The sequence below is a fragment of the Mandrillus leucophaeus genome, unplaced genomic scaffold (genome assembly GCF_000951045.1).
Source record: "Mandrillus leucophaeus isolate KB7577 unplaced genomic scaffold, Mleu.le_1.0 Scaffold1144, whole genome shotgun sequence".
In the NCBI taxonomy this organism is placed as follows: Eukaryota; Metazoa; Chordata; class Mammalia; order Primates; family Cercopithecidae; genus Mandrillus; species Mandrillus leucophaeus.
The window spans coordinates 665,389-691,828 of record NW_012099699.1 but is presented as its reverse complement, the minus strand read 5'-3'; the positions used below and the strand labels follow the sequence as shown (position 1 = coordinate 691,828).

The window sequence follows — 26,440 nt, the reverse complement described above, 5'->3', positions numbered from 1 at the left end:
AAATACCCATTGAATATAAAATTACTTGAATATTACAATTGCTTAATTGACTATGCTTTTAGTCTCTTCCTTCTCTCCATAAAAAATATTTTTGATACATGCTAGATATGTCTGACAAATTCTGTAAATTTACCTGCATAAATTATCAGTAAGTACATACAACATAATCCCTGTCCTTATGGTGCTAGCAATCTGTTTAGGGAGACAATAAATACCTAGGAAAAATGGGATCTCAGCACTATGTAATTAAGGGACCAGTATGTGCTACAGAACATACATGCAATAATCATTCAGAGGGATGAGCTACTGCAGTGGAGAGAGATGTAAAGTGTCCTGGAGTGGAGAAATCTTAAATTGGATGCTAAATAATGGTAACAGATAGATAGAAGCATTTGAGTGTGGAAAAAAAAAAAAAAAGCAAAAAAACAAAAAAAAAAACAAAGAAGAGAGAGATAATAAAAGCTTCCTGTATCTGTCACACAAGAATTGTTTGATAAATAAAGTTACTTTGTAATCCATAAAAGAACTTAACTGAATCAAGAGACAATGAATTTTGGAACTTTGAATTTTCTCTCTGACTTCTTCATTTCTTCTACTCTCTAAAATTCGTTTTTTTCTTTATCAAAATTTTCTAGCCCTAAATTCTCTATTATTCAGTCCTATCCTTTCATTATTTCATTTGCTTTTCAATTAAGTGTAGTTCATAAGGCCAGTCATTCTAACCTTGTTATCACTAATATCCTGGGATCCCTTAAAAGCTGAGTAAACACCAAAGACCATTAATGTCTTAATTCCAACTTGCTGAGAACCTCTAGCCAAAAACAGATCAAATTACTCCATTGTAGATATTCTCTTTTATACTTCATTTGAGGCCAAAGTGTTGATTCAGAATCTTTTTCTTGTTTCTACTTGACTTCTTATAAAGTGTTCTACAGTTAAATCTTTTAAAAATTTTCTTACTTTCATAGTACTGTCATCATTCATTTCACCTGACAGATGAGACAGGTGGGATACTAAAAAAAAGAGTTTTGGGCAATCTCAGTTTCTTCTATGTAATGGAAATAATATTAACCACCTCATAGAATTGCTTGTTTGTTCATACTTTCATTTAGCTGACTAGTATTTGATGAGCATATATTTTGAGACAAACAAGACCCTACACATGGAAAATAGTACAATTAACAATGCAGATATTGTACCTGTCCTCAAGGATGTTGCATTGAGTGGTGGCATTAACAATATGCTAGAAAGCAAATATAAACAAATGTGACAAATTCTATGAAGGAAATAAACAGGGTGAAATAAATAGGGTTCTATGATAAAGTTACTGCAAGTGGTTATATGAAGGTTAGAAAGTCTGTTTTGTAAAAGTTTGTCAGGAAAGGCTTCCTGAGGTGGTGACAGCAAATGGAATGTTGAAGAATGAGAGGGACAACGATGTAAAAAGAGCTGCTAAGGAAGCAGTGTAGATTGTGGAGTATGTAAGGACTGCAAAGAAGGAGCATGGCTGGAGCTTTCTAAGCAAGGGGAAAAGTGGGACAAGATGTGAATAGAAAAGCCAGGCCATTAGGAGTTTTGCACATATGATAAGAATTAAGCATTTTATTCTCATGGCATGGAACATCATTGCAAACCTTTTAGTAGAGTAGTGAAGTAGTGTAGTGATCTGATTTACATTTTTGGGTTTGGGGTGTTTCTTGTTTTTTGAGACAGGGTCTTGCTCTGTCACCCAGGCTGGAGTGCAGTGATGCCGTCAAAGCTTACTGCAGCCTCAAACTCCTGAGCTTAAGTGATCCTCCTGCCTCAGCCTCCTGAGTAGCTGGGACTACAGGTGTATACCACTATGCCCAGCTATTTTTGTTTGTTTGTTTGTTTGTTTTAATAGAGAGAAGACCTCACTATGTTGCACAGGCTGGTCTCGAACTCCTGAGCTCAAGCAATCCTCCCACCTCAGCCTCCCAAAGTTCTGAGGTTACAGGCATGAGCCAATGCACACAGCCTGAGTTACATTTTTTTGAAGAAGGCATTATGGCTACAGTAGGAAGAACATGTCTTAGGAGGGCATGAATGACAGGAAGGAGAAGGGTTAATATGTAGTTGCAGTGGAACACAGCAATAATAGTGGTTGCTGTTAGGATCATGGCAGGGGATATAAAAAGACTTACCATATTCTATATATATTTTGATAGTAGAACCAGTAGGACTCACTGATTCAAGACTGTATGTCTGGGGAGAGATTAAAGAAATAAAGAGTTTAAGAATGAGTCATGGATGACCAGTATGAACGATTGATCAGTTGCTTGTGTTGTCATTTACTGAGCTGAGGAAGACAGAGAGAGGAATAGTTGGTAGGGGTGAGGGGGTATGGAATCCATAGTCCAGTTTAGACATTTTAGGTTTGAAAAGGCTGTGAAGTGTAAATGTCAATGTGTATTTATAATATTCAGGTCTTAAATTCAGCATGTCTGTCTGGTCTAGAGATATGTTTTTGGAAGGCATCATAAACTATGGAACTGAATAAAATTACCCAGGAGAAAGTGCAATTGATTAAAAAAAGAGAAAAATAACCCAACTCAAACCCCGAGGAGCTCCTGACATTAAGAAGCAGGGTCAAAGCAGAGGACACAGCAAAGAAATATGGTAGAAATTTGAGAAGTGTGATGTCATAGAAGTTGAGAAAAGAAATTGTGAGAGGAAAAAGAGTCAGCTAGGCCCCAGGCTGATGAAAGGTCAGATAAAATGCAATTGCAGAATCGTCCATCAAATTTGGCTGCATGGAATTTGGTGACAAGGACCGGAGCAGTTTTAATTGAGAGGTGGTGACACAAAACAGATTAGAATGGAATTAAGTGTGAAAAAGAAGTGAGGAATATAATACTTGTTAAGAGTAGTGTTACTGAAAAGAAAAACATAGATGACTAGAAAAGTTATATGAGGTTGAGGACAGTTTTGTCATTTGTGTTTTGTTTATTTTCGATGGAGACATGAGATCGTATTTTTTTTGTGCTGATAATAATGACCCAGTAGAAAAGAAAGTTATTACTAATGCATCAGAGAAAGTGAATATTGAGAAGAAAACAGGTGCTGGAATCAGATGACAAGTGGAGCAATGTTCCTTTAGGAAGAAAGACCCCACATCCCCCACATCTCTTGTTTGGAATGGGAATATGGCAGCAAGGTTTGGAGATATATGCTTAGATCTCTGGACTTGTTAGTGCAAAGATGGCTTTAATTTTTTCTGTGAGTAATAAGATAAAATCACTGGCTAAAAGAGAGGTGTAAGGAGTTGGGAAGATTGAAAAAAGAAGACGTGGTATGAGTAGTGCATTTGCAGAGTATTAAAACAAAAAACTTATTAAGGAAAACTTCATGGATATCTGTCTGAAAACAGATTAGTTCTCTCCCTTTTCTCAATATCCTTAATTTTTACCCCCTTATGAACATGTAGCTTCACCGGCTTTTAAAAAAGTATATTACAGAAGGAAATCACTTCTATAATAAATCTAGGGATGCAAACAATTTAATGGGGAGGTATGGGAAGGGATTTAATTGGGAGAAATGGAAATGGAAAGGGATAGAAATTTGACAATTTTGGGTTGGTTGTGGGAGTTGAACAACGAGAGCACATGGACACAGGGTGGGAACATTACACACTGGGGCTTGTTGGGGGGTGGGGGGCTAGGGGAGGGATAGCATTAGCAGAAATACCTAATGTAGATGATGGGTTGGTGGGTTCAGCAAACTACCATGGCACGTGTATACGTATGTAACAAACCTGCACGTTCTGCACATGTATCCCAGAACTTAAAGTATAATAATAAGTAAAAAAAATAAATTTGACACTTTTTTGTTACTGCTCAAATTAAAGAGAAAGTTTATTTTATTTATTTTCAGATATGAAGTATCAGTACATAATGTTTTTATGTGTTTGTTATTGATGCTCAGATTTGAGAGTCCTCATATCCTGAGGCAGAAGGAACATTTCCACAGACACATAACACAATTCTATATCCTTTATTACTTCAGTGATTTCTCTTTTGTTTCCTTTTTCAACTGGAAAAGATGGGCTTTTCATGATATATGATGTTGTACTCAACCATCCAGAAATATAGTAAATAACCCACAAGATGCAATTTCACTGGAGGGGGATCATAAGCTCTTAGAGGGCAGCAGTATTTGCCTCGTGCTTATTTTGCATCTCATCCACTTTGTAGTAATCCCCACAGACGAAAAACTTAATTAAGGATGACGGGGAACTTAGAGCAGGCATTGACACGGGAAACTAAGACTCAAATATCCTGTTTTAATCAGAATTCAGTTTTTATATAATAAAGTGTTTCACATTTTAAACAAGGAATGAAAAATACAGGCAAAGTTATAGAAGAATGCCATAAAGTAAACTAACAAGAAAGTATGTGGGAAATAAATCATAAACTTTTTGTATACATAGCAAAGCATTATAGGATTGAGGAAATTTAGCATGAAATACATGAATTATATATGTGTAGAAATGAGCTGTGTACGTGGTCAAATATAAGTGTGGGTGCTGCCTTTCTTCCAAATCATGTCAAATATTTTCTGGAAATGATGAAGTTAAGGGCAATTAGTATGTGGGAAAGTGAACACATTCCAGAAAATCAAAATTGCTTGGGATGACATTGGGTACTCTCTTAGGCTAAGATTATGTGATGAGTCCTTTTATATCAGCTGCCTTTTTTACAGTACTTTTTCTTCTATTTTCCTGTCTATGCTTTTTACTTTGAGACTGTCACATTTCAATTCTTTATATCTCTGCTTTATTTTACCATTTCAGAAGCGACACCAAGCTAATGCTTCCTCTAATCTCATACCTGCCAATAACACTAAGGTCAGTGCAAAGCCCCAGTGTCAGGAAGAATACCTCTGTCGCAACGTGTCAATAATGGCAATGCTTTGACAAGCACATTTGATGAGTTTCCTACATGTTATTTTCTATTATCACAAAACAAACAAAAACAACTTTTTGTTTTAATCTCCAAAACCGACTAAAGCCTTATCTTCCTTTCAGTCTTGTTGGCCTAGGCACAGGCGAGTTAATGGCACTATTTTTGGTGGCATCTGTGAGCCATGTCAGTGCTTTGGTCATGCGGAGTCCTGTGATGACGTCACTGGAGAATGCCTGGTAAGTGCTCTCTTCTTTGGGGATGCTGATTGACAAGTCTGAAATCATCTCAACAGATGCTACAATTCAGTTACTACCTGGGGACCTTAAACACTTGAGTCAGTAAGTGCTTTGACAAAGATCTTTGTATTGAACTGAATTGGAACTGAGAATGCTCTTTCATATGTGATCTTCCTAATGAATATGAAGAAGTGTTTATTCATATTAGTCCAAGAATTAAATTAGAATCACATATATTATTTTAAGGCATAACTTATGATTGGAGATATAACTACCATGAATATATATGGTTTACTTCCTTCTATAAATCTATGGAAAGTACAGTGTACTTTTAAAATAGAGAATAATTTTTATACCCATAACATGAAAAGTATAAAATATAACCTTTACAGGAAACATAATTAAGTTTTCTTCATGTTGAAAGTGAAAACATACTGCATATTTTTACTTAAAATGTTCAGAATTTAACTAAATGCATAGCGTCATTTGTAGATTAAAAATAAAAACAATATGTAATACATATTCACCAGAGCTGCTTCTCCTTTACAATTAAGTCTAAGCTTTAACCAGAAAATAGGCTTTACAAAGTGCAAAGCACTTTCCATCCTGCTAAGAAGTCTTAGGATTGGAGAATTACACTGAATAGACCATTTTGATTAACTCAAGGGCATGTTAGTTTTATATTGTCTGACATGGCATGAAGCTTGAAACAACACTTCTCATTTCATTAGTCTTGCAGAAACACAATTTAAAATGGTGCCAATTTAGGAGGATATCACACTCTCATTTCCCTGAAGAATTTAAGGCGGACTCTGTTATCTGTAATTCTTAATATTCTATCTTTCTCTTGCTCATTTTCCCCCATTTCTCTTCTACTTAAAAGCTTCTGGGAAAAATCCAAAATGAAAATTCAGGGCTTTCGTTTCAGTATAATTTGGCATTTAGGTTTATTGATGCTCTTTCTCTTTTCTCTATATAAGATTTTATTTAATTGCATTGCATTATAAAGCATGAGAGTCTTAATTTGTGGATCAGTAGATTTTTGAAATGACATTTTTATGAATAGAAAGACTAAGTGATTTTCATTTTAATTATGCCATAAGTCTTTTAAAATGTACTTTGGGAAAAATATTGGGTTACCTTTAAACACTTTACTAACATGCAATAGGAAATAATATTCAGCCCAAAACTGACATGGAATTGTTTTATTTACCCTAAGAAGACAAAAATAAGTATGTCGTAATACCAAACTCATAATGTTCCCTATAGTCATATTTCATGTTGAATTCATTAGGATAACATCAAATCAAATGTTCATGCTGAATTCATTAGGATGAAAGCAAATTGGTCCATTTGGTGATGTGATATTTCTAAAATGAGAAGCCTTTTTTAACGAACGAAACAGTGTCATTCAGCATAATTTTGAGAGAAAGAAGGGAGAGAACAGACCCTACTAATGAAACCTACTTTACTGATTTTGTTTCATGAACAGAGAGATAGGAGGTCTCTTTCAAATAACAGAGCGATCTTGAGGCAACAGTGGACATCTTGATGATAAAGACAGAATCTGGTGTTTCCCGAATTTTCCATCATAGCTAGTAAATAGGTGATCATGTAGGATATACTGACTTTCAAGTGCCCTTTCTCCAAAATAGTACTGAAAACTAAGTGCTGATATTCCATTTTGAGTATGTGAGTTCTGATATAATATACAAAGAGAAGAATATTTTAATGTTGCTCATCAAGGGCATTCTTACTGTTCAGTTGACCCTGCATTTTAGCTTCTTATTTAGTTTTCATGAGCATTAAATAGTATGGATTTTACCATGAAAAATAAATTTATGAACAAATGCTTAGCTTGCTTTAAAATTTGATTATAAATGATCTGAAATATATTTTTGACAACAGAACAAAATCTAAACTTCTGCAATAGTGTAGGTCTATAATAAAAAGACATTTTAACTCAAAGTACATTTGAAGTAAGCCAGGAAATATTCAATGTCACATGGGAAGATTGCATGCTTGCTTCTTCTCATGGTTCTTGTGGTATGTAATGTGAGCAAAAATTTGTAAAGCGCTTTTGTAACAGGACGCCTGTAAAAATAACCAGTTCATCAGAGTGAAACTTCCATCTTTTTGTTTTGATTTCCATTATATAGGTTGTCTGATGCTATTTTCTGGTTTCCACTACAAAAATACTTGAGTTTTAAGATGATTTTTATTTAATGAAACATGACATTAGAAAATGTAAGAACTACATAATATTTCTCTTTCAAATCAATAATTGGGGAAAAAAAAAAACCCTCTTAATTATGCAAGATTTTCAGTTGAAAGTTGGAAATACCGTTTTCAACATGTTTAAGGCATAATTAATTTTTTGATTCCATTTTTTGAAAACCCTTAAGTCTTTGAAGACATAATTTTAGTTGTATCAGTGAGATAACATGCAAATAATTTTACAAAAAAAAAACAATTCTTTAGTAATAGCTTAGTTTAGCTAAATCTAAAAATTGAAGGGAAGTAAAACAAAAATCAAATCAGGGGAAAAATCTTTCTCCATGTTTTGCCCATTAAATCCCAATATGCTGCATTATTAAGGCAACTATTCATAGTGGGGTTGACCTTAATGCTATCTTTTAAAACGTTTTGTAAAAAATAAATTTCAGAAAGAATTTTAAATAACTTAAAGAAAAGCCTATTTTCAAATATCACCAGTTACTACAGAAATACATATTCACATTTAGTTGATGAAACTGGCATATGATGTGTAAAATTTTTCAGATTTCTCAATGTTTGATTATGAGTCAAGCAAGCTTCTCACAGCTGTAATACAGTAGTGCATTGTCCAAGCCATCAGAGTCCACTGAGGCCAAAATTAATGTCTGAGCTAAGAGGGCATAGCCCCAGAGGATTTGTATGACTAGCCACAGTCTCCATTAAGTCAGCAATTTCAAGCTGAACAATTGATTTTTACCTAGAATCAGCTACAATTTCCATTAAACATATGTTGTTAGTGCTCTATGACTATACACACACACACACACACACACACACACACAAATCATGTATTTTCTTAAGGAAAAAAACTAAAGAAAAAATGAAGTAAGATTTGCATAATGAAAAACATTAAAATGAATTTCAGTCATCTTTTTGTAAGTATGCATATGCTGAAATTAGTATGTAGTTTATAAGCTAGATATTAAATTAACTTTCAATGCTATTTCCCTACTGTAAAATTGACCATTTAACATGGAAAAGATATTCTTGCTGGTGGGGAGCAGACTAATGACTTCGTAGACCTATTTTTGGCAGCATGTTGATCCCTGACACCAAAATAATAAACTCTGATGCGCATTTCTTTCTCAGAACTGTAAAGATCACACAGGCGGCCCATATTGTGATAAATGTCTTCCTGGTTTCTATGGCGATCCTACTAAAGGAACCTCTGAAGACTGTCAACCCTGTGCCTGTCCACTCAATATCCCATCCAATAAGTAAGTAACAAACTTACCCCGTGAATAAATTCAGCATCCATTTCTGCAAGTACACTTTTCATAGCAAATATACCCTTTTTCTTATCCCATGTAAATAAATAATAAACACAGACATAAATTTTTTTCAGAAAAATAATATGAATTTTCCAAACCTAAGGTATTTAAAACTATGAGGATTTCTAAGAATTTGTAATTTTTTAGCTCTAGTTTTGGTGATTTAATATCTGAGAGTAGAACTCAAAAAGAATTTTGACACCAATTCCAAAGAACATAAACATTTATACAAACACATACATGTGCATGCATGTACACACCTACACACAGACACATACCCATCTTCATGCCTTAATAAAAGGATACAAATACAGCTAATTTGGATTCTACCCCATACACTATTTTTTCTGTGAATCTTGGGCAAGTCATAAACCTCTTAAAACGTAAACTGAAGGGGCTGATTTAACTGACTTTTAAGCACCCATCCTATCTCTTCTTTTTTAAGAAATTCCAGTTGTTTACCTAGAACAACCACCTTAGAGCAGATTTTTAAAAAGCACACAGCAACAAGAAAGAGCACTTGACTGCCTCATTTCCTTACCTTTTAGGGGAATGCTATATCCAGCTTCTTGAATTCACATTTCCTCAGGGCAGCCATCTCTAAGTAAACAGCTAAGCACACCCCAACAAAAGTGTTCTGTTTTGTTTTTAAATTGGGATACTATGTTGAAAAAAAATCAACAATTGTTACTCAAAAGCAATTACAGATAACTATACTTTTAAATAAAAGGAGATTCTTTCCTGAAGAACTCTCTTAAAGGTGAGCTTAGTGCTTAATGAAGTTCATATCGTATTGTACACTTTCCAGCTATCTCTACGCACTGTGATAACTGACAGAGCAAAAATTGTCAATGATCTTTAAGGGAAATCTGTCAGCTATAGTCTTTTAATGTGAAGATGTGATCAAGTAGGTCATACTTCAAACTCTTACCCAGAATGCGCCTAATTAAAATGGTCTTTTGTTAGATTCAATGAATACTATAAGCTAAAGACTTTCAGATAATTCTGACATTAAGTTTAAATGTTCTACTTGGAACTGTTCTTCCTACTGTTCAATCTGCATGAAATCCTTACCCTCCCAATGACCTTCTTTACTCAGAATTTTTTACCTTACTCATTGTTTGGAAAAGAAAAGAAAGCACTACTATTTAATAAAAGCAGACTGCTATATTCTAGGCCAAACACTATATTTGGTATTATTTCACCTTCAGCTATAACTCAGTAAGGTAGATATTATTATCCTCATTTTATAGATTAAGAAATGAAAACTATTAGTAGAAAAAATGGCATTATGGTGCCAATTCTAGAACCAGAATCTTTGGTTTAAATGCTGGGTTCCATTCTTTCCAGCCGTGCAACTTTAGGCAAGTCACTGAAACTCTCCGTGCCTCAGTTCTGTCATCATTAGTTATAATAATAGGACTCTCATAGGGTTGATGTGGGAAAGACATAATTGAAATGTGTAAACCACCTAAACTGTGACTGGATATGATGAACCCAATCTAAGAGCTGACTGTTATTAACCTGCTCAGAGTCATCGAGCATTAAAGTATCAGAGTTGGAATTCTAGTTTTAAAATCCATGTGCTTTCCAAATCTCTACAGTCTACAATGAAGACTTTAAAAACAATACACAGTGCATTTTAAGTGATAACACTAAAAGCAATAATTAATTCGTTAGATAAGTCAATTTATCTGGCAAGATTTTGAGAAAATAAGACGTTGGTTTAATGCAGGGGTCCTCAGCCATCTATGGCCTGTTAGGAACCGGGCTGCCCAGCAAGAGGTGAGTGGTGGACGTTACCACCTGAGCTCTGCCTCCTATCAGATCAGGCAGGCATCAGATTCTCATAGAAGCTTGAACCCTATTGTGAACTGCACCTGTGAGGGATCTAGGTTGCATACCCCTTTTGAGAGTCTGACTAATGCCTGATGATCTGACGTGGAACAGTTTTATCCCAAAACTCCTCCCCTGCGTCTGTGGACAAAATTGTCTCCAAAACGAGTACCTGGTGCCAAAAATGTTGGGGACCACTAGTTAGTGTATATTAGTGATCAGAACATTTCCAGGGCTTAAGGCATGAGCCTGAATGAGCACAAAGCTGAAGATTCTTTAACAACCAAGGATGTTAGAGAAGAGAAAGAAGGCAAGAGAGAAACCTACTGGAAAATAATGAATATAGGAGAACAAATGAAATATATTCCTTCATAATTAATGGCTACTCAAGTCTATGATAGTCACAATATCACATAAAAACCTGCACTCTGGTATGTAAGTGAAGAGTTAGATCACCCAATGGAAGACCTACTCGTTTGCCATGGCTGAATGGCATTCTCTTAACCATCCTCATTTACATGAAACTCATTGTTCATGACTAACATGCATTTGAGGAAAGCAGAAGGATTTCATCTGGCCACTTGTATTGCATCTTCGGCTCAGCCAAGATATCAAGAGCATTAGCACCACTATCAATCCAGTAGAGCTGGCTGCTCATTGCACCATGTGAATTCCAGCTGAATACATGTTAGAATTATATAATTGGTTGAGTATGTAAACCCTATGGATTTACCCTCAAGTCTGACCAACATTTACTACAAATGCAGAAGAAACATTAGGGAGATAATTTTGCTTGGATAATTATAGGCATTCATGACCCATTGTTGTCTCTTTATTTGCTGTGCATTTACTTGGATAATGGGTTCTAATTGTTGTTTCTGAAAAAGAAAGAAAGTCTGCAAGCATTAAAACACAGTCTATCAGTGCCAAAGGGATTGGGGTTCCAGTGTCCAATAATGTTATTTCCTAAAAGATTCCAATTTGGTATAATTATGTTGATCCTGATTTTTAAAAATGCAGATAACACAGTGATAGCAATACCAGTAACACCAAGTATTTAAGGATTCTTCCATTTTCAAAGTGCTATCACTTAGAGTAAGTAATTAGCAATTATTAGTAAATATTATAATTAGCAAATTATCAAATATTAATATTATAAAATATTAAAACTAGCAAATTACTATATAATAATTTTATTTTTAGTAATAGAATTGGGACTAGAGTAGCAATCTATTTTAAATTCCAGCTTTCAATGTGGTATTTTAACAAGCAGAAAGGGAGGGCAGTGATAATTCACTTAGTTTATAAATCCTAGAAGTTTTGTGATAGGATTATAATGTCTTTTACATTTAAAACAATTTAAAACAATTTTACATTTAAAACAACTAGAAAATTATCATAGTTTAACTGCACAACTGTAATGAGAAAAATCCATTTTCATCTAACAACCTGAAATGTTTAAAAAAAATCAGTAAACAAGACACTTACTGACCTAGGAAAACTATCCTTTTTAAAAAGGTTTTGTAAAAAACATTACTGTTATAATGTGAGCTAGAAACTCTGAGATATGAATTGAATATGTGCACATAATCCTGAAGATGGGATTTTAATTTCCATGGGTTATTCAGAGGAAAAAAAAAAAGAGCTAAAGGTTGCTGCAACCTTCATGGGAAGTCTAAAGCTTAGTGATAGTTTTACCTTGGTGATTTATCTATTTAATCCCTGGTCATAAATCTTATAGATCACAAGCATTTTGGCTCCAAATTTCTTAGATAATATTGCTAAATAAATCAAATGTGTAAGAAGATAGAGATAGATTGGTGTAATTATTATGATGTATGAATACAGACAAGCATATAATATTTAAATTATACATATATATCAACTTCATCAACTATTTACGGTGGTCACTGTGCTTGGCCTTCTCATCTTGTTGATGTATCTATTCTAGCTATAGATTGTAACTAGGCAGTAACATTTATCTGGAGAGAAGCAAATAAAAATGTAAGTGTTCCAAATGTTTATATTCATTAATTTCTGGCATCACATAGCTTATAGGTTAAATAAAATATGAAAGTGACATGTGAATCTCTGCCTTTGAATACTTAGGATGTGTTTGAATATATAATATTATTGAAGTTGTTATAGATTTTCATCAGTTATATAATAAAAGACAATATTGGCACAAGGCTGGGCAGAGGTAGGCCCTCAATAAGCTCTGTCTACTAATATCGTTGTAAATACTACTGCCTTGTGTGGGTCAGGAATGCTGAAATTTAAGTTTTTGAAAGAATGAAACTTAAATTTAAGTTGACCTTTAGGCTCACTCAAGAGATCATATTGAATGCACATTGTTAAAATTAATATAGAGAAATATATTCCAAGACAAGAGGTAAATTTAAGGAAACATCCAATTCAACCATATTCTCTAGAAAATTGAGAATGCTCTAGATGCTTTAGTACTCTTTCCTACACATTGTTTTATGTCCACATGGGAGATTATGATGGGTCTTCCTGGTTCCATATACCAAAGGAAAAAACTAAAGTTCAGAGAAATTAAATGCCTTGATAGTGATTATACAGCTTGCTTGTGGCAGAACCAATATTGGAACTCATATATTTTGACTCACCTCTCTGTGCTTCTTCCAGTGGGGCTACAGTAATAGAAACAATTACAGAAACATTGAAAAGAAGCAAAAAAAAAAAAAATAGAATTTAATGTCAGACAAACTGTAAATGTTCACTGTAAAAATCAGTAAATCTTCACTATTTGGCAAGAGTTATGTTAACTATGCTACATAGTTACAGTTATATTAACAGGTATGTTAAAATAAGGGACTACAACTAATATAAGGGATGTGAAAACTGCAGATTTAATTCTTAAACTATTAACTAAATACCTTAAACGTTAAATCAACATACCTTAATTTGTTTAAAAATTTGTAAAAAAAAAAAAAAGGCAAAGTTTTTGAAAAATTAGTAAATTGTATCTATAATTTATTATGGCACTATGCTTTCATACTTTTTCAGTATAAAAGGGTTTATCAAATCAATCATATTATTCCATTTTGCAGAATAGGAAACAGGTTTAGAGAAATATATCATTCAAAGACATACTTAGAAAATAAATCAAGTCTAATTAAAAAATCCAATTGTGGAGATTAAATCAGATTTCATAGTACTTAAAGGTAATTAAAGAAATAAGTGTTTGCTTAATGATTCTTCTGAGAATAAGTAGGAGAGATCATTGAACTGAAGAAGAAAAAGCTTAGAGAGAAACTTCAGAAATGTATGAAGCTAACACCAAAATCATGAAGTAAATGATTTTTTTCTTTTTCTCCTCTTCCTCTCTGTCCTCTGCCCCTTCTCAGTTATGTGTGGATAGTCTCATTACCCTCATCTGCAGCTTCTCCACTGACATTGCGTAGCCACTCAGAATGGTTTCTTTTCCTACCCAACTGTTCAAGATGATAATTAGTTGAAAGGGTCCTGATCCCCTATATATGCAAATGCAGAACATGCCCTGATTCTCTAACCCTCATGATGGAAGTTTTAATTTTATGCTCGTGATTAAAGGAGTGGTTGTTTTATATGACATCACAGTCCCAAGAAGCAATTCCTTGTATTTTATTTCAAATGCATGACAGTTAAAGACACACAAAATATTCTCACACATTTACTTAATATGTGTTTAATTTTATTTTAGAGTATTGGATTAACTCTCTGTGGGAGCATTTTATGTTAGAACTGAATTTCAGGACCCACAGGAGAAGTTTCCCTAATGTCTGATAATCAGGAATTGTTGAGCTTCTATTGAGCAACTGTTTTGTTTTTGGCTTCTGGCTGCTCTGAATTGTTTACCTGTTGATTGTTCACTTTTGCATTAGCTGTGAAAAACCTCAAGGCCAAATGCTGATCCACCATTATCAAATGGACATACCTTATAACATGCAGTTTGAATTCTAAATACACCCTTGAATTTATCTTTTTTTTAGTATTTTTTTATCTTTAACCTTGCTTTATTCTTAATGCACATATTTTGACAGATAGAATTAAATTATTTTTAGAACAAGATTGATTGTTTCTGTATGTATGCATGTACATGCATAAACATACATGCATATGTTGACATACATAGTCACATGTATACACGTGTATGTACACATACATATATGCATACATGTATACATACTTATAAGTAGATCGTTATAAAAATAAAAGTGTATATTCAACCATTAAGAGGGATTATTTTCATGTCCAGCTTCTTATTGGTTATCCCAATAACAGCTTCCCTTCCTCCCCTATTTGTGGAAAATGCCTGCTGCTCTTGGCTTTCTTGTGTTTCCTGTGGCGTGGTTTGGATAATCCAGGATGAAGAACATTCTCTGCTGGTGTGGAGCTAACCAAATAGAGATAAATGACATAATCTTGGAATCACTTGAACTCAGTGATGATCTCAAAATTTCCTCTTTGTGTCACGGAACAATTAGCTTCATATCTTGGCCAAAATCAGTGCTAAGTCACTGCATTTGCCAATGCAAATTCTGTAGACGTTTTTTACTGTGCATGTTTATTTCTCATTCTAATTTTATTTTTGTTGTTGAATGCCATCTTCTGCCATAGCTGTAACTGCAATTACAGCAATAAGAGAGTGAATCTTCAGTTTATGTTGTTGAAAGAATATCAAAGCACAAATACAGATATATTTTATGAGAAAGTTTTATTTGGATGCATTATGTCAAGTATCTACATTACTAGAAACCTAAACTTACTTAATTCTTACCAGTAGGTTTCAATGACAGTTGGTTATAGGAAGAAGAGAATATCACCTTAAGATTCTGAAGTCCTAGATCCCATACTAAATTCTCCTGGAAATTTTGTATATGACTTTGGTTAAGAAAAACTGTGCCTGCCCCAACCAACTCATAGGATTTTGTGAAAATGTGGTAAAATTGTAAATGTATTCTCAACGGTAAGGAGCTAGTCAAATCTAACATATTCTTATTGCTTAATTTTTTTCTTGAAAAAGTGTTGATTTTTGTCAGTGAACACCTTTTACTTTACCTATGTTGGTTTTAACTGACATGTGAATGCATTTAATAATTTGAAATCTATTTGATGAATAGATTTAAAGTGTAGGGTGCAGTGGCTCATGCCTGTAATCCTAGCACTTTGGGGGGCCAAGGCAGGTGGATCACTTGAGGTCAGGAGTTCAAGACCAGCCTGGCCAATATGGTGAGACCCCATTTCTACTAAAAATACAAAAATTAGCCAGGTGTGGTAGCACCCGCATGTAATACCAGCTACTCAGGAGGGTAAGACAGGAGAATCGCTTGAACCCAGGAGGCAGAGGTTTCAGTGAGTCAAGATCGCACCACTGCATTACAGCCTGGGCAACAGAGCAAGACTCTGTCTCAAATAAAATAAAATATTTTTAAAATTTTCAGAAGCCTTGTCAACAACCATTGACACGAGTTATGATAAACTGATGTAGGATTATAAAAAATAATTGGTACAGTTTTCTTTCAATCAGTGTAGTCCTATAGAGGGGGTATTTTAACCTGCACATCTTCAGTGCAATCACAATCCTGTCAAGAAAATCACCCATAGTAAACTGTCTTTGGATCATGTGTAGCAAAGTACAGGATGCTTTATAAAAGGAGGTTCTTTACTCGCAGTGCACACGCTGGGTATGTCTTGTCTGCTGTTCATGACAGCTACCATAACTCCTTAATGTGGAATCTTTGATCCAGATAATATTTATAAATTCAAAGCATCCCAGACCAGGTTTTATCTCCTTGACCCAACATATTCATTTAGACTTTCCACTGAGCTGAAATGTTTAAAACGTAAACTTACCTGGTCCTAATATCTTGCTAGTATCCCAAAAATGAGAAGAACTATTAAATCTTTGCAGAACTACCCAGAGTTAAGCCAGAGAAATACCATTCAGAAATAGTGTTCATGATCTGATCTGCACCGAAGTTAAGAAAGTATTTCAAAGTAATTCAAGTGTCAGGAGCAGGATGAAATCAGGACTTGCAATGTTTAATTTGTTGTTCTTTCTTTAATTCATTTAGCCATCAAGCAAGCCTGTATTGAATTGCCCTGTCATATATAATAGAAAATAAATCTACTTAGGGAAAACATAATAAGAGAAAGATTAATTGAGGGCATTTCCCTTTGAAACGGTAGCACAGCAGACCTTACAGAATTCAAAATGGTTGATGGCCCTTCAGAGAGCCAGTCGAGAACCACATTACCATGTGTCAATCTTGGGGTAGGGGTTCGTGTATGAGAGGTGCCTCTCACAAGGCAAAGAAGCATGACTGGAGTGAAACATGTTGTTGAAGGCTAAAGCTAGCACCTGAGTTCTCTGCTGGTTCTTCATCTGGTGTTCAGCTCTATTACTTCAGACCCAAATTAGAAATATGTGCAAAGAAAGAAGTGAACTTTGAAACATGCCAGAAGGTATGAGATGGCAACGTTGCTTTTGTTTGTTGAGGTTTATGATAAGTTTAGGTAGAATATGCACACTTGATCTCTTCTGAAAGCTTTCCTGAGGTGTGAGGGCATACCTGCAAGGAAGCACATGCCACAGCCTGCACACAGGCATGCCCCGCTGTGGCAGCAGCTGAAGAAGGAAGAACTGCCACCACCACTGCCACATACTGAAATTTCCAAAATCTCTAACAAATTTCTTCAGGCTGCTTCAAAGTCAGAGGGATTTGGCTAGAGAAGAAAGTATGTGAGGCTGCATATGTGCCAGGCCTGGAGGAATTTCTAAAAAGCAGCTCTTCATTTCCACTTGTTACTGATGATCACGACCCAGAGCAGTCGGAAGTCAGTTAATAACATGTCACAGGGATACTGCTCTCCACTGGGCTATATTCACGTCTGCAGAAACAGCAATGTCATTTCATCCTCCATTGGCCAGACCCTAATCTCCATCTCTGGGGCGAGAATGACCAGCCTGTACTCTTTTGTCAGAGCAGTAGTGGAGAGAGAAATGAGAAAATGCTGCTAATGACTTTGTGTATGTGTTTCTTCCTTGTCCCTGTTTTCCACAACAATATCAACGTAGCTTTAGCCCAACGTGCCATTTAGATCGGAGTCTTGGATTGATCTGTGATGGATGCCCTGTCGGGTACACAGGACGACGCTGTGAGAGGTAAGCGTGTGCTGCACTGTCTTGCAAAATGATTTCTACCTTGGGAGTTATAAAACCACAGATACAATCATCCTTTGCATCATCCTTTGGAGAAAAATGGCCACACTCAATGAGGTGAAATAAAGTTTCTCAACACACTTGTCAAACAAATGCATTATATTTTTGTAATTTATTTATTTTTCAGAAATTGCTTCATAAATCTTCATTCACTCAGAGAATATCTGATTAATGTTTTAATCTTAAAGGTTAAGTATTAACCTACAATCTTTGTAGAAAGTATTGCTCAAGTGGAAAGTCATGCACTTCAAAATTTATCTTGCTGTCTCTGTCGGCACCATTTATTTTTCATAATTAGCTTTTTGTCCTTAAAATGTAGCTTGAATGCATAGTTCATAGTTCACCAAGTGGTTCATAATTTACTTTAAATATACTTGAAAATAGAAACAAAATGTAATTTATTATCATGATTTGTATCCTCTTCTAATTACTCCTAAACCAGTATTTTAATTCCTGTTGATTTTACTGGGTTACTTTGCAGTGGAAACAAGAGTATTATTTTATGTGATTTGTGTGATTATATTTCCTCCTGAAATGTTTTTGAAGAAATAGTTCTTCTATATATTCGGCCTCAGCATAAAAATGATACAAACTTCCCCCTTGACATCACTGCCAAACACAAAAACCTCCCTCTGGTTTCAGCACTGGAAATGTCCGCGCTGCTACCCTTCCTGGGAGGGCGGGGTGCAGAGGAAGTGACCTGCTTTCACTCATCATCACTGAGGCTAACCCTGAAGAGGGCTGTTTTTGCCCGTCTTTTCCTGTCATCTTGGCAGCTATCACCCCTGTTTCAACCAGGATGCATAAAATTAATGAAGCAGGAGCCTATCACCCAGAGAGAATTTAGCTAGCGACTAGCAGTCTGTGGACAAACTGCCAGTGACAGTTCCTAGCAGCAACAAGTACTATTTGTGAGTATGGAAGCATCTGTAAATTAGGAATGTAAGAAAAAAAAAAAATGAAACAAGCAGCGTTTATTTGCAATCAAGAAACTAGATATCTTTAATTGTGTGTGTGTTTGTGTGTGTGTTTAAAGAAAGGCATGTGCATATTACTTACTATAATAGGAGAACATATCATTGCCAAGACAGATTTACATCAAGTGCTTAAACCCCCCAGTTCACTACAGACAGCCTTTTTTTAGCAACTGGAAAATGACAGCTGCTCTGTCATACAAGGCTATTAAATCCACTTATCTAGGTGAACATAATCTCTGATATATTTATATTGCTCTGCTTTATGTACTGTACTCCCTATACATGTTAGACAATAGTTTCTGAACCATCTATAATTTAAAACCCCACATTTTACTTAACAAACATCTGTTTAGCAACCACCATGTGCTGGGTACAGGGCTAGACATTGGATATAAATATATGCATTTTCCCATCCTTGCCCTCAGCACCTCACATCTTTCTTTAATGCAAGTGAGGATGGTTGCATGTATTCTTCAGAGAATTCTATTTGAATAGCAAAAATCACCAAGGAACGAAATACCTGACAGAAAGCATGATTTCCTGTCTAAAATCTGTATTAATCTGATTCAGAAGATGGCAACATGCATATGCAGTGTAATGAATGGCATATCTTATCGCCAGCTCAAGTTTTTCCACAACTGATACCATATTTTTCTAGCCAGAATTTAGGTTAGGGTTTTCCAGGAATATTTAAGATTTATAATTTCATTGTATTTATGTGAGTCAAAAGAACCCCTTAGATAGATCTAAAATATGAGGGAGACATTTTTTTGTTTGAGATGTGCCTGTTGAAGTAGAAGAGAGGGAAGATAAGGGTCAGGGTAAGGAGGAGATACTGGTTGCATTGAAAATCTTGTAATCAAAACCATTCTGTAAATGATTTGTGTGATCAGCTTATGCACATCATCTAAATAAGACCAGAATTTAAAAACTAAAGCAACATTTCCCAAATTGTAGATGTTCCTGGAATAAAGAATTCTGTGATCACATAAGTTTGGGAAGCATCCATTTGCATGTTAAAAGTTCTGGCATGTCCTACAGTGTGTAATGAAGAAATCTGTTCAATTTGTTTAGCTCAGCATTTCCTAAACTTATGTGGCCATAAACTCTCTGCTTTAACTATATAGCAGGAATATGTCTCAGACTACAGCTCAGGTGGGACAACAGTTATAACTTTATAGTCTTTATCACAATTTAATGTATATTTTGAGACCCCTTTCTCTATATGTGGGACCTGTGAGGGCTTAGAAACATAATCTGAGCCTCTTTCAAGTTGTTTTCTTCTCCTCTCTCCAAGCTTGAATCAAAGTTCTATTAAGCTTACCTACTACCAAAGGCCTGTTATGCAAGGGTAGAAGGGAGGGTATAATGTCTGTGAGTATGTGTTGAGCAAGGGGACATATGGTAGGGCCAGCCAGTGCTGAGCATTTCACCCAAGCATGTTTCTGCTGACCTATCCCTTTTTTCCTGTCCTCCTCATTACCTTTCCTTTCAGGTCTAGAAAGCCTCCCAACTACTTTCATTCCATTCTTGGGGGCACAAGAATCATTCAGCTTATTTCATTCCACGCTAAGACCCACCAGCATCTCTACAGACATCATCATTTTTCCAACTCCATCCCATTTTCTATTTGGAAGAGGATGAGCTACATTCATGGAACTGGTGGCTTTCAGAGCTTGGGGTCTGGAAGATTCCTATGTCTCTGCCTTCTGCCCTGTCAAACCCCTTCTCTCAGACATGTAGCGCAAGATGGCCTTGCTTCTTGAATGGAGGGGGTGAAGAAAAGCAGTGAACAGGAGAGTGGCCAAACAAGATACAACCAAACATGGACTGGTATTCTGTCACAAGTAGAACACTAGTTACAGCTTGGAAAACATTCACTTATGGCCAAAACACCACTGTTTTTGAGGTATCACTGCTTTCCTGGGGATGTTTTAAACAAAGGAAAAAGAAGAGTCAGAGAGTGAGGGGAGCAGGTATTCATCATGGCACCTTTGCTAAGATTCTAGACTTTTATCATCTGGACAAGAGGAGAAAAAAATTAACAAAGAGACAGTATCTTGAAGGACTAAAAGGGATTAAGTAAGCCTTAGAGCATCAAGAGCAATTTAAAAGAATATTGAGCTAAAAGTGAGTTAAATGCTGAGGATACCTGCCTGATGGGACACTAAGATACTTTCAGAATAAGTCTATAACCTCAGCAACATGTCATACATTATGGAGAAGGCATTTCCAAGAGACTGTGGCAAGTTCACCTGGTGGGTTCTATAGGACAACATGAAACCTAATGGGATACATAGACTCCTTAAGCCCTCCCCACTCCCCAGTTGGCAAATTTTTAACAACTCCTCCCTAGGTGAGGAGAGAGGGGTCAAAAGCCAGGACTAATTTCACAGTTGCCACTGAAAATATGGAAGGTATTTAAATCCAATTGCTTAATATTTTGAAAATTCAACTACAGTTTTATCCTGAAGATTCATATCAGGTATCAAAGAAATTCCTTTTTGTTTCTTAAACTTCAGTTCCAAAATCCCATTTAGTTTTTGTCTGCTTCAGAATGTCTGAATTGGAATCAAGTCTAATCACCCCTCTGATCACTATGCTCTTGAGACCTTCTACTCATTTCTGAGTCTCCTTGTGCCTTTGGGTACTGAATGCAGAGCATGGGACTTACTAGTGCCGTTAGCAAAACTGCGACTCCAACTGAGGTGTGAAGAGGCCACTCATATGTGGTTGTGCAGTTTGTACACTGCACAAAGACCCTCAGGGAAAGGGAAGATTGAGGGCTTGAATCCAGTCTGCCCTCTTCTTTTCCATGAAGTCCCTGGGTGTCTAGCTGTGTCCACTGTCTCTTTACTTTTTCTGCATGTGTCTAGAGAGAACACTTTCTTCCAACTTGCATCATTTGAGCAGGCAAACACGCTCAGTCTTTTGCTGATTGTGTCAAATGGGAGGAAGTAGGAACACAGCATTACAGCCACGCCCCTTTATACAGCAGCCACCCTCTTCTGTGCCTTTGCCAATACTGTTCCCTCTGCCTGGAGGATTGCATTCCTTTCACTCCTCCGCCCGAGGCTAACTAATCCCTGTTCAGCTCCCAGAAGTCAGCACTATCATCCTGAAAATGTCCTTGATTAGGCCTAATCTGAGTTGGTTGCCCTTTTCTGTGCTGCCATAATAGCATTTGCATATCTCCAGTTGTTCTACTGCTACATTTTAAAATGTGTGTTCATTCTCCATGGACTGTAGTATAAGACGGTACCTTCTTTATATTAGTACCATGTAAAAGTGCTCAGCTGATTTTTTTTTTTTTTTTTTTTGAATGGGGTGGGAGAAACAAGAGCTTTTCTCATTTACTTGGCTAGATTAAGCTAGCATTATATTGTTTCATTGTTTTCAGTGTATAGATAATAGAAATGTAGACCATGATTTTAGCCAAAAGTTGCTGAAAAAATGATGGTGCAGAATGAGATAAAAGTCTCATCAATGCGGTTGCTTTCTTCTCATTGTTGCTTCTCTGCACGTCCGCTCTTTTTCTACCTCTCCCTCTCTCTCGTCTTCTCTCCCTCCCTCCCTCTAACATTGTTCCTAAGTTATCAATAGCAGCAAGAGTAACAAATAACTGCCTGTGTTATCTGGAGTCTTATTTACATTTAAATGGTCCTTTTTCAAAATATTGCAATTTGATTTGAAAAAGGTAACAGATATGGAAAGGAACAATGCCTTTGTTATGTCAAGATGTCCATTTCTAGCAAGGCATTCAATAAACTATTTTTTAAAATGCACTCATTCTGCCTTGCATATGAAAATGAGGGGGCTTGACATTTCACATTACAATGATTTTTGGTGGAGTGAAAAACCAAAGGACTGTGATTTAAACTGATTTTAATTAGGTGAATCCAACTTGATCAGACTCTAACACATTATTTTTATTAATAAAAGTTATATGATTAGCAGTATTATATTCTCTGACCCTCAAATTACTTTTTAATTCCGAATGGAACATCTTCAGAAATCTCTAATACTGTTCTCTGTATAGAAACACACACCCATACACCAGTAATATGCTGAAGTGTTGCAGAAAATAGTCCCACTTTCAGTAACATGGCATATGATTTTTCTATCATGTATATTCACAAATTTTCCTTACATGTCCTGCAAGGAAAAAAAAAAAAAAGACAGATACTTCTTTAGTTATTCTATTTAATTGTAGTTATCTTCTTCCTGAAATGAGTTTTTTTTTTGTTATGGCGAATTTCAGTCTTATTAATTGCTATCTAAGTTAAGAAAAATTCCCAGATCTCGTTATATAAAGCCATATCTCTGAAGGGCAATAAGTCATCTTGAGGAAAGCGAGCTGAAAATAATAGGTTTTCATTTGCTGTGATAATGATCATTGTATATCCTTATTCCAGTGGCGCAAAGTGACTCTCTTACTGGTAAACAAAATGAGATGTGAATATACGTGGATGTGATCATAAGCTCTGAATATTAAATAAGGCAAGAAGAATCAGGTTAAAATTCAAAAGAATCTTCTCCTTATCTTTATCAAATGTCTCTCCTGAAGGGATTTTGGGGGAATTTTATGCACTCAAATTTTATTACATATTTATAATAGAGAATTAATGAACAATTATATTTGTGGTTGGCAGTATTCTTCTAAGCAATATTTATACAACTCATAAATGGATAAAATCTTTTGTGAATATAAGTAATTTCATTTACAAAATTATGATAAAAGATCAAATCTATGAATTATAGTACCTAAGTATCTACACATTTTCTAGAAAACTAAGAATAGTCAGTGTATCTGCACCAAATTAATGACTCTGCCCCAGAATTGTGATTTGTTAAAGTACTCTCAACATAATGTACTGGATTTAAACCATTTTTATTTCAAATGGGAGAGAGCCTTTCTCTAAATAATGACTGCATATCTGTGAGTAGATGAGCATAAAAGTAGTGTACCACTGAGAAAATTATATTCTCTCACATTGTTTTTGATCCCCTTCAATTTTGACACTTGCTGCAAAAGACTTTATCTTCGTAAGATGGCAAAGATGACAGAGCTAGCCTGACCATAAGATTCAGATGCCCTGTTTTGTTTCTCCTTTGGCAAGTGTGGCTTAGTATAAAGCGTGAGCAAATGTCATTGAAAGAGAAGAGAGAGCAGAATATAAATAGGCGCTGCCTATAAGGACATTTCTGCATGCCTGTAGCAGTAAGTTGCATTTTAAAACATAACATTTAGGTCAGAGAAAATTTGCTGCAATAATTTTAAAAAAGTCTTCTCTGCCATGCCCTATAAACAAACTTTTGTTTTTCCAATAATATGTAGATAGTTTTTGGTAAGAAAGAAAGAGAGAAAGAGAAAGAGAAAGAAAGAAAGAACCTGGATTTGCTGATAGAGTTGGCAGGCACAGTTCAGTATCACCTTATGGCATATTCCCATAATATGCAGGCATGCTTTCTCAAACTTCCCTTTAGTAAAGCCTTCAATGAAAATCTGCCTCTGAATTCATATGCAAATACATACAAATAGATTATTAATTCAGATATACCCACAGCCCCCACCCAATTAATAAGAATCTTCTGAGTCACAGTTTCTAGTTAATAAATTCTGAACTCTTATTACTGAATTTCCTTGTGAGCCTGTTTCCTCATAACAAGTTCTGGCTGCAACAACAACAAAAAATGTGAACCTTACATAGTTGTAGAGAAAATAACCAACTGGAGTAGAGACACATGATGTATTGTACTACAAAGGCTTTCCAGCACGGACCTGGATTCCTCCAGAGTGCCAGCAGCAGATTCTTATTATGCTTTGGTCTCGTCTTCAGTGCCAGTGACAAGATTATATATATATATTTTTTTGGGCTGAAATCTAATTACTAGCGGGCTGGCAGGATTTCATCTTGTATCTACACTGCAGTCGTAGAAAAACATTTTTTTAATCACTTTGCGTTTGAGAAAAGGAACACTTAAAAGGAAAAGCCATCATCCTGGGAGAAGGGAAGAATGAAAAATATGTAAACATTACCCCAACTGAGGTCCCCCTAAAGGCTCACTGATGAAATTTCTTGCCTTAGGTGTGCAGAAGGCTATTTTGGACAACCCTCTGTACCTGGAGGATCATGTCAGCCATGCCAATGCAATGACAACCTTGACTTCTCCATCCCTGGCAGCTGTGACAGCTTGTCTGGCTCCTGTCTGATATGTAAACCAGGTACAACAGGCCGGTACTGTGAGCTCTGTGCTGATGGATATTTTGGAGACGCAGTTGATGCAAGGAACTGTCAGCGTAAGTCCTGAACTATTGATGCCCCTGACAGAATTGATGTATTGTACTTCAGAGTAGCTGATGAGTTCTTGACTGTGGATTGAAGAGTAGGAAATTATGTGGAATACATGGTTGATAGATGTGCAGAATATACAGAGTCTGCATATTCCAGAACATTTCCTTGTACTAACTAATAGAGTAAATCCTTTGAAAATTGCTGTGTTATTGAAGCGTCACTGTTTTCCACATGATAAACATGTTTCTGTTTACATGCGGAAGGAAGTTTTTTTAATGAACTTATGTCCACGGCAGGAAAGAAGAATTTGCACATTAGGTAGACCCCATGTATCCTTTTTTTGTTTATCTCAATTCTAATCACTTGCCTGAAATAAATTTTTCTGCCCATGATATTTCAGTAGTAGCCATCAGAAGATGTTTATCAGTTATGCTTTCGTATGTTAACTTTACAGTGTCATGTTTTGTAATAGGTGTAAAATTCTGCCAATATTTTCACACATTGGCATTTGGCATTGTTGAATGATTAACCTCATTTTAGTTGCATAATAGTAATTTACGGACTATTTCTAGAATGCTCTTTCAGTGTTTTCCTTCCACAAAATTAGCTACTCTAGGGCTTCATCCATACTAGTATAATACATTTCTCCCCTCTTTACCTTTTTAGCTATATTAATACTACATAGAATTTCCAAATCGTTAATGTCAGTGGGATTATAATATGAAGGGGAATCTTGTTGCAGAAGGTCAAATAGAATGTGAATCCAATGTTAGCACTTGGCCATCATCAGCTTCATCTACTGTCATAATGTTTAAGCACAGTAGGTTATGAGACCCGCCTATCCATTCATTTCTGTCCAGTTTATGTGAGAGGCCCTTCCAATTATTCGGGTGGGTCCCAGGACATGCAGAATTATAGAAACCACTGTAATGTAGCCTATCATCAACTCTACTGTAAGCACTAAAGACCCAGTAGGGTCCCCTATTTCATTAACAAATGTGTCTCTTTCATCACAGGTTTAGAAGATGAGTTCTAACTTTGTTATTTGATAATGATAATTTGTTGAATCAAAACCAGATCACTCTCTGTACCAACTGGCACCTATTAATGTAACCTGTACTTTGATCTTTTTTTAAAGCAAAATTTCCAACAGGCTCAAAGTGCCATTAAACACTGAATTCTTGATAAATGTGTAAAATCATAGGGAGCCTAAGAAATTCTTCCTTTCCGGCCGGGCGCGGTGGCTCAAGCCTGTAATCCCAGCACTTTGGGAGGCCGAGATGGGCGGATCACGATGTCAGGAGATCGAGACCATCCTGGCTAACACGGTGAAACCCCGTCTCTACTAAAAAATACAAAAAACTAGCCGGGCGAGGTGGCGGGCGCCTGTAGTC

At 35.8% G+C, this 26,440-nt stretch overlaps 1 protein-coding gene across 1 annotated transcript in view; it reads left to right on the top strand.

Annotated features, from left to right (window-relative positions):
* The window catches only part of LAMA2 (laminin, alpha 2), a 293,272-nt gene that overhangs the window by 15,383 nt on the left and 251,449 nt on the right, over positions 1-26,440 (top strand). The window contains exons 5-8 of the mRNA XM_011997459.1: positions 5,048-5,161; positions 8,528-8,655; positions 17,630-17,716; positions 24,840-25,051. Coding sequence (XP_011852849.1) covers positions 5,048-5,161; positions 8,528-8,655; positions 17,630-17,716; positions 24,840-25,051 — 541 coding nt within the window. The remainder of the gene's footprint in view (positions 1-5,047; positions 5,162-8,527; positions 8,656-17,629; positions 17,717-24,839; positions 25,052-26,440) is intronic.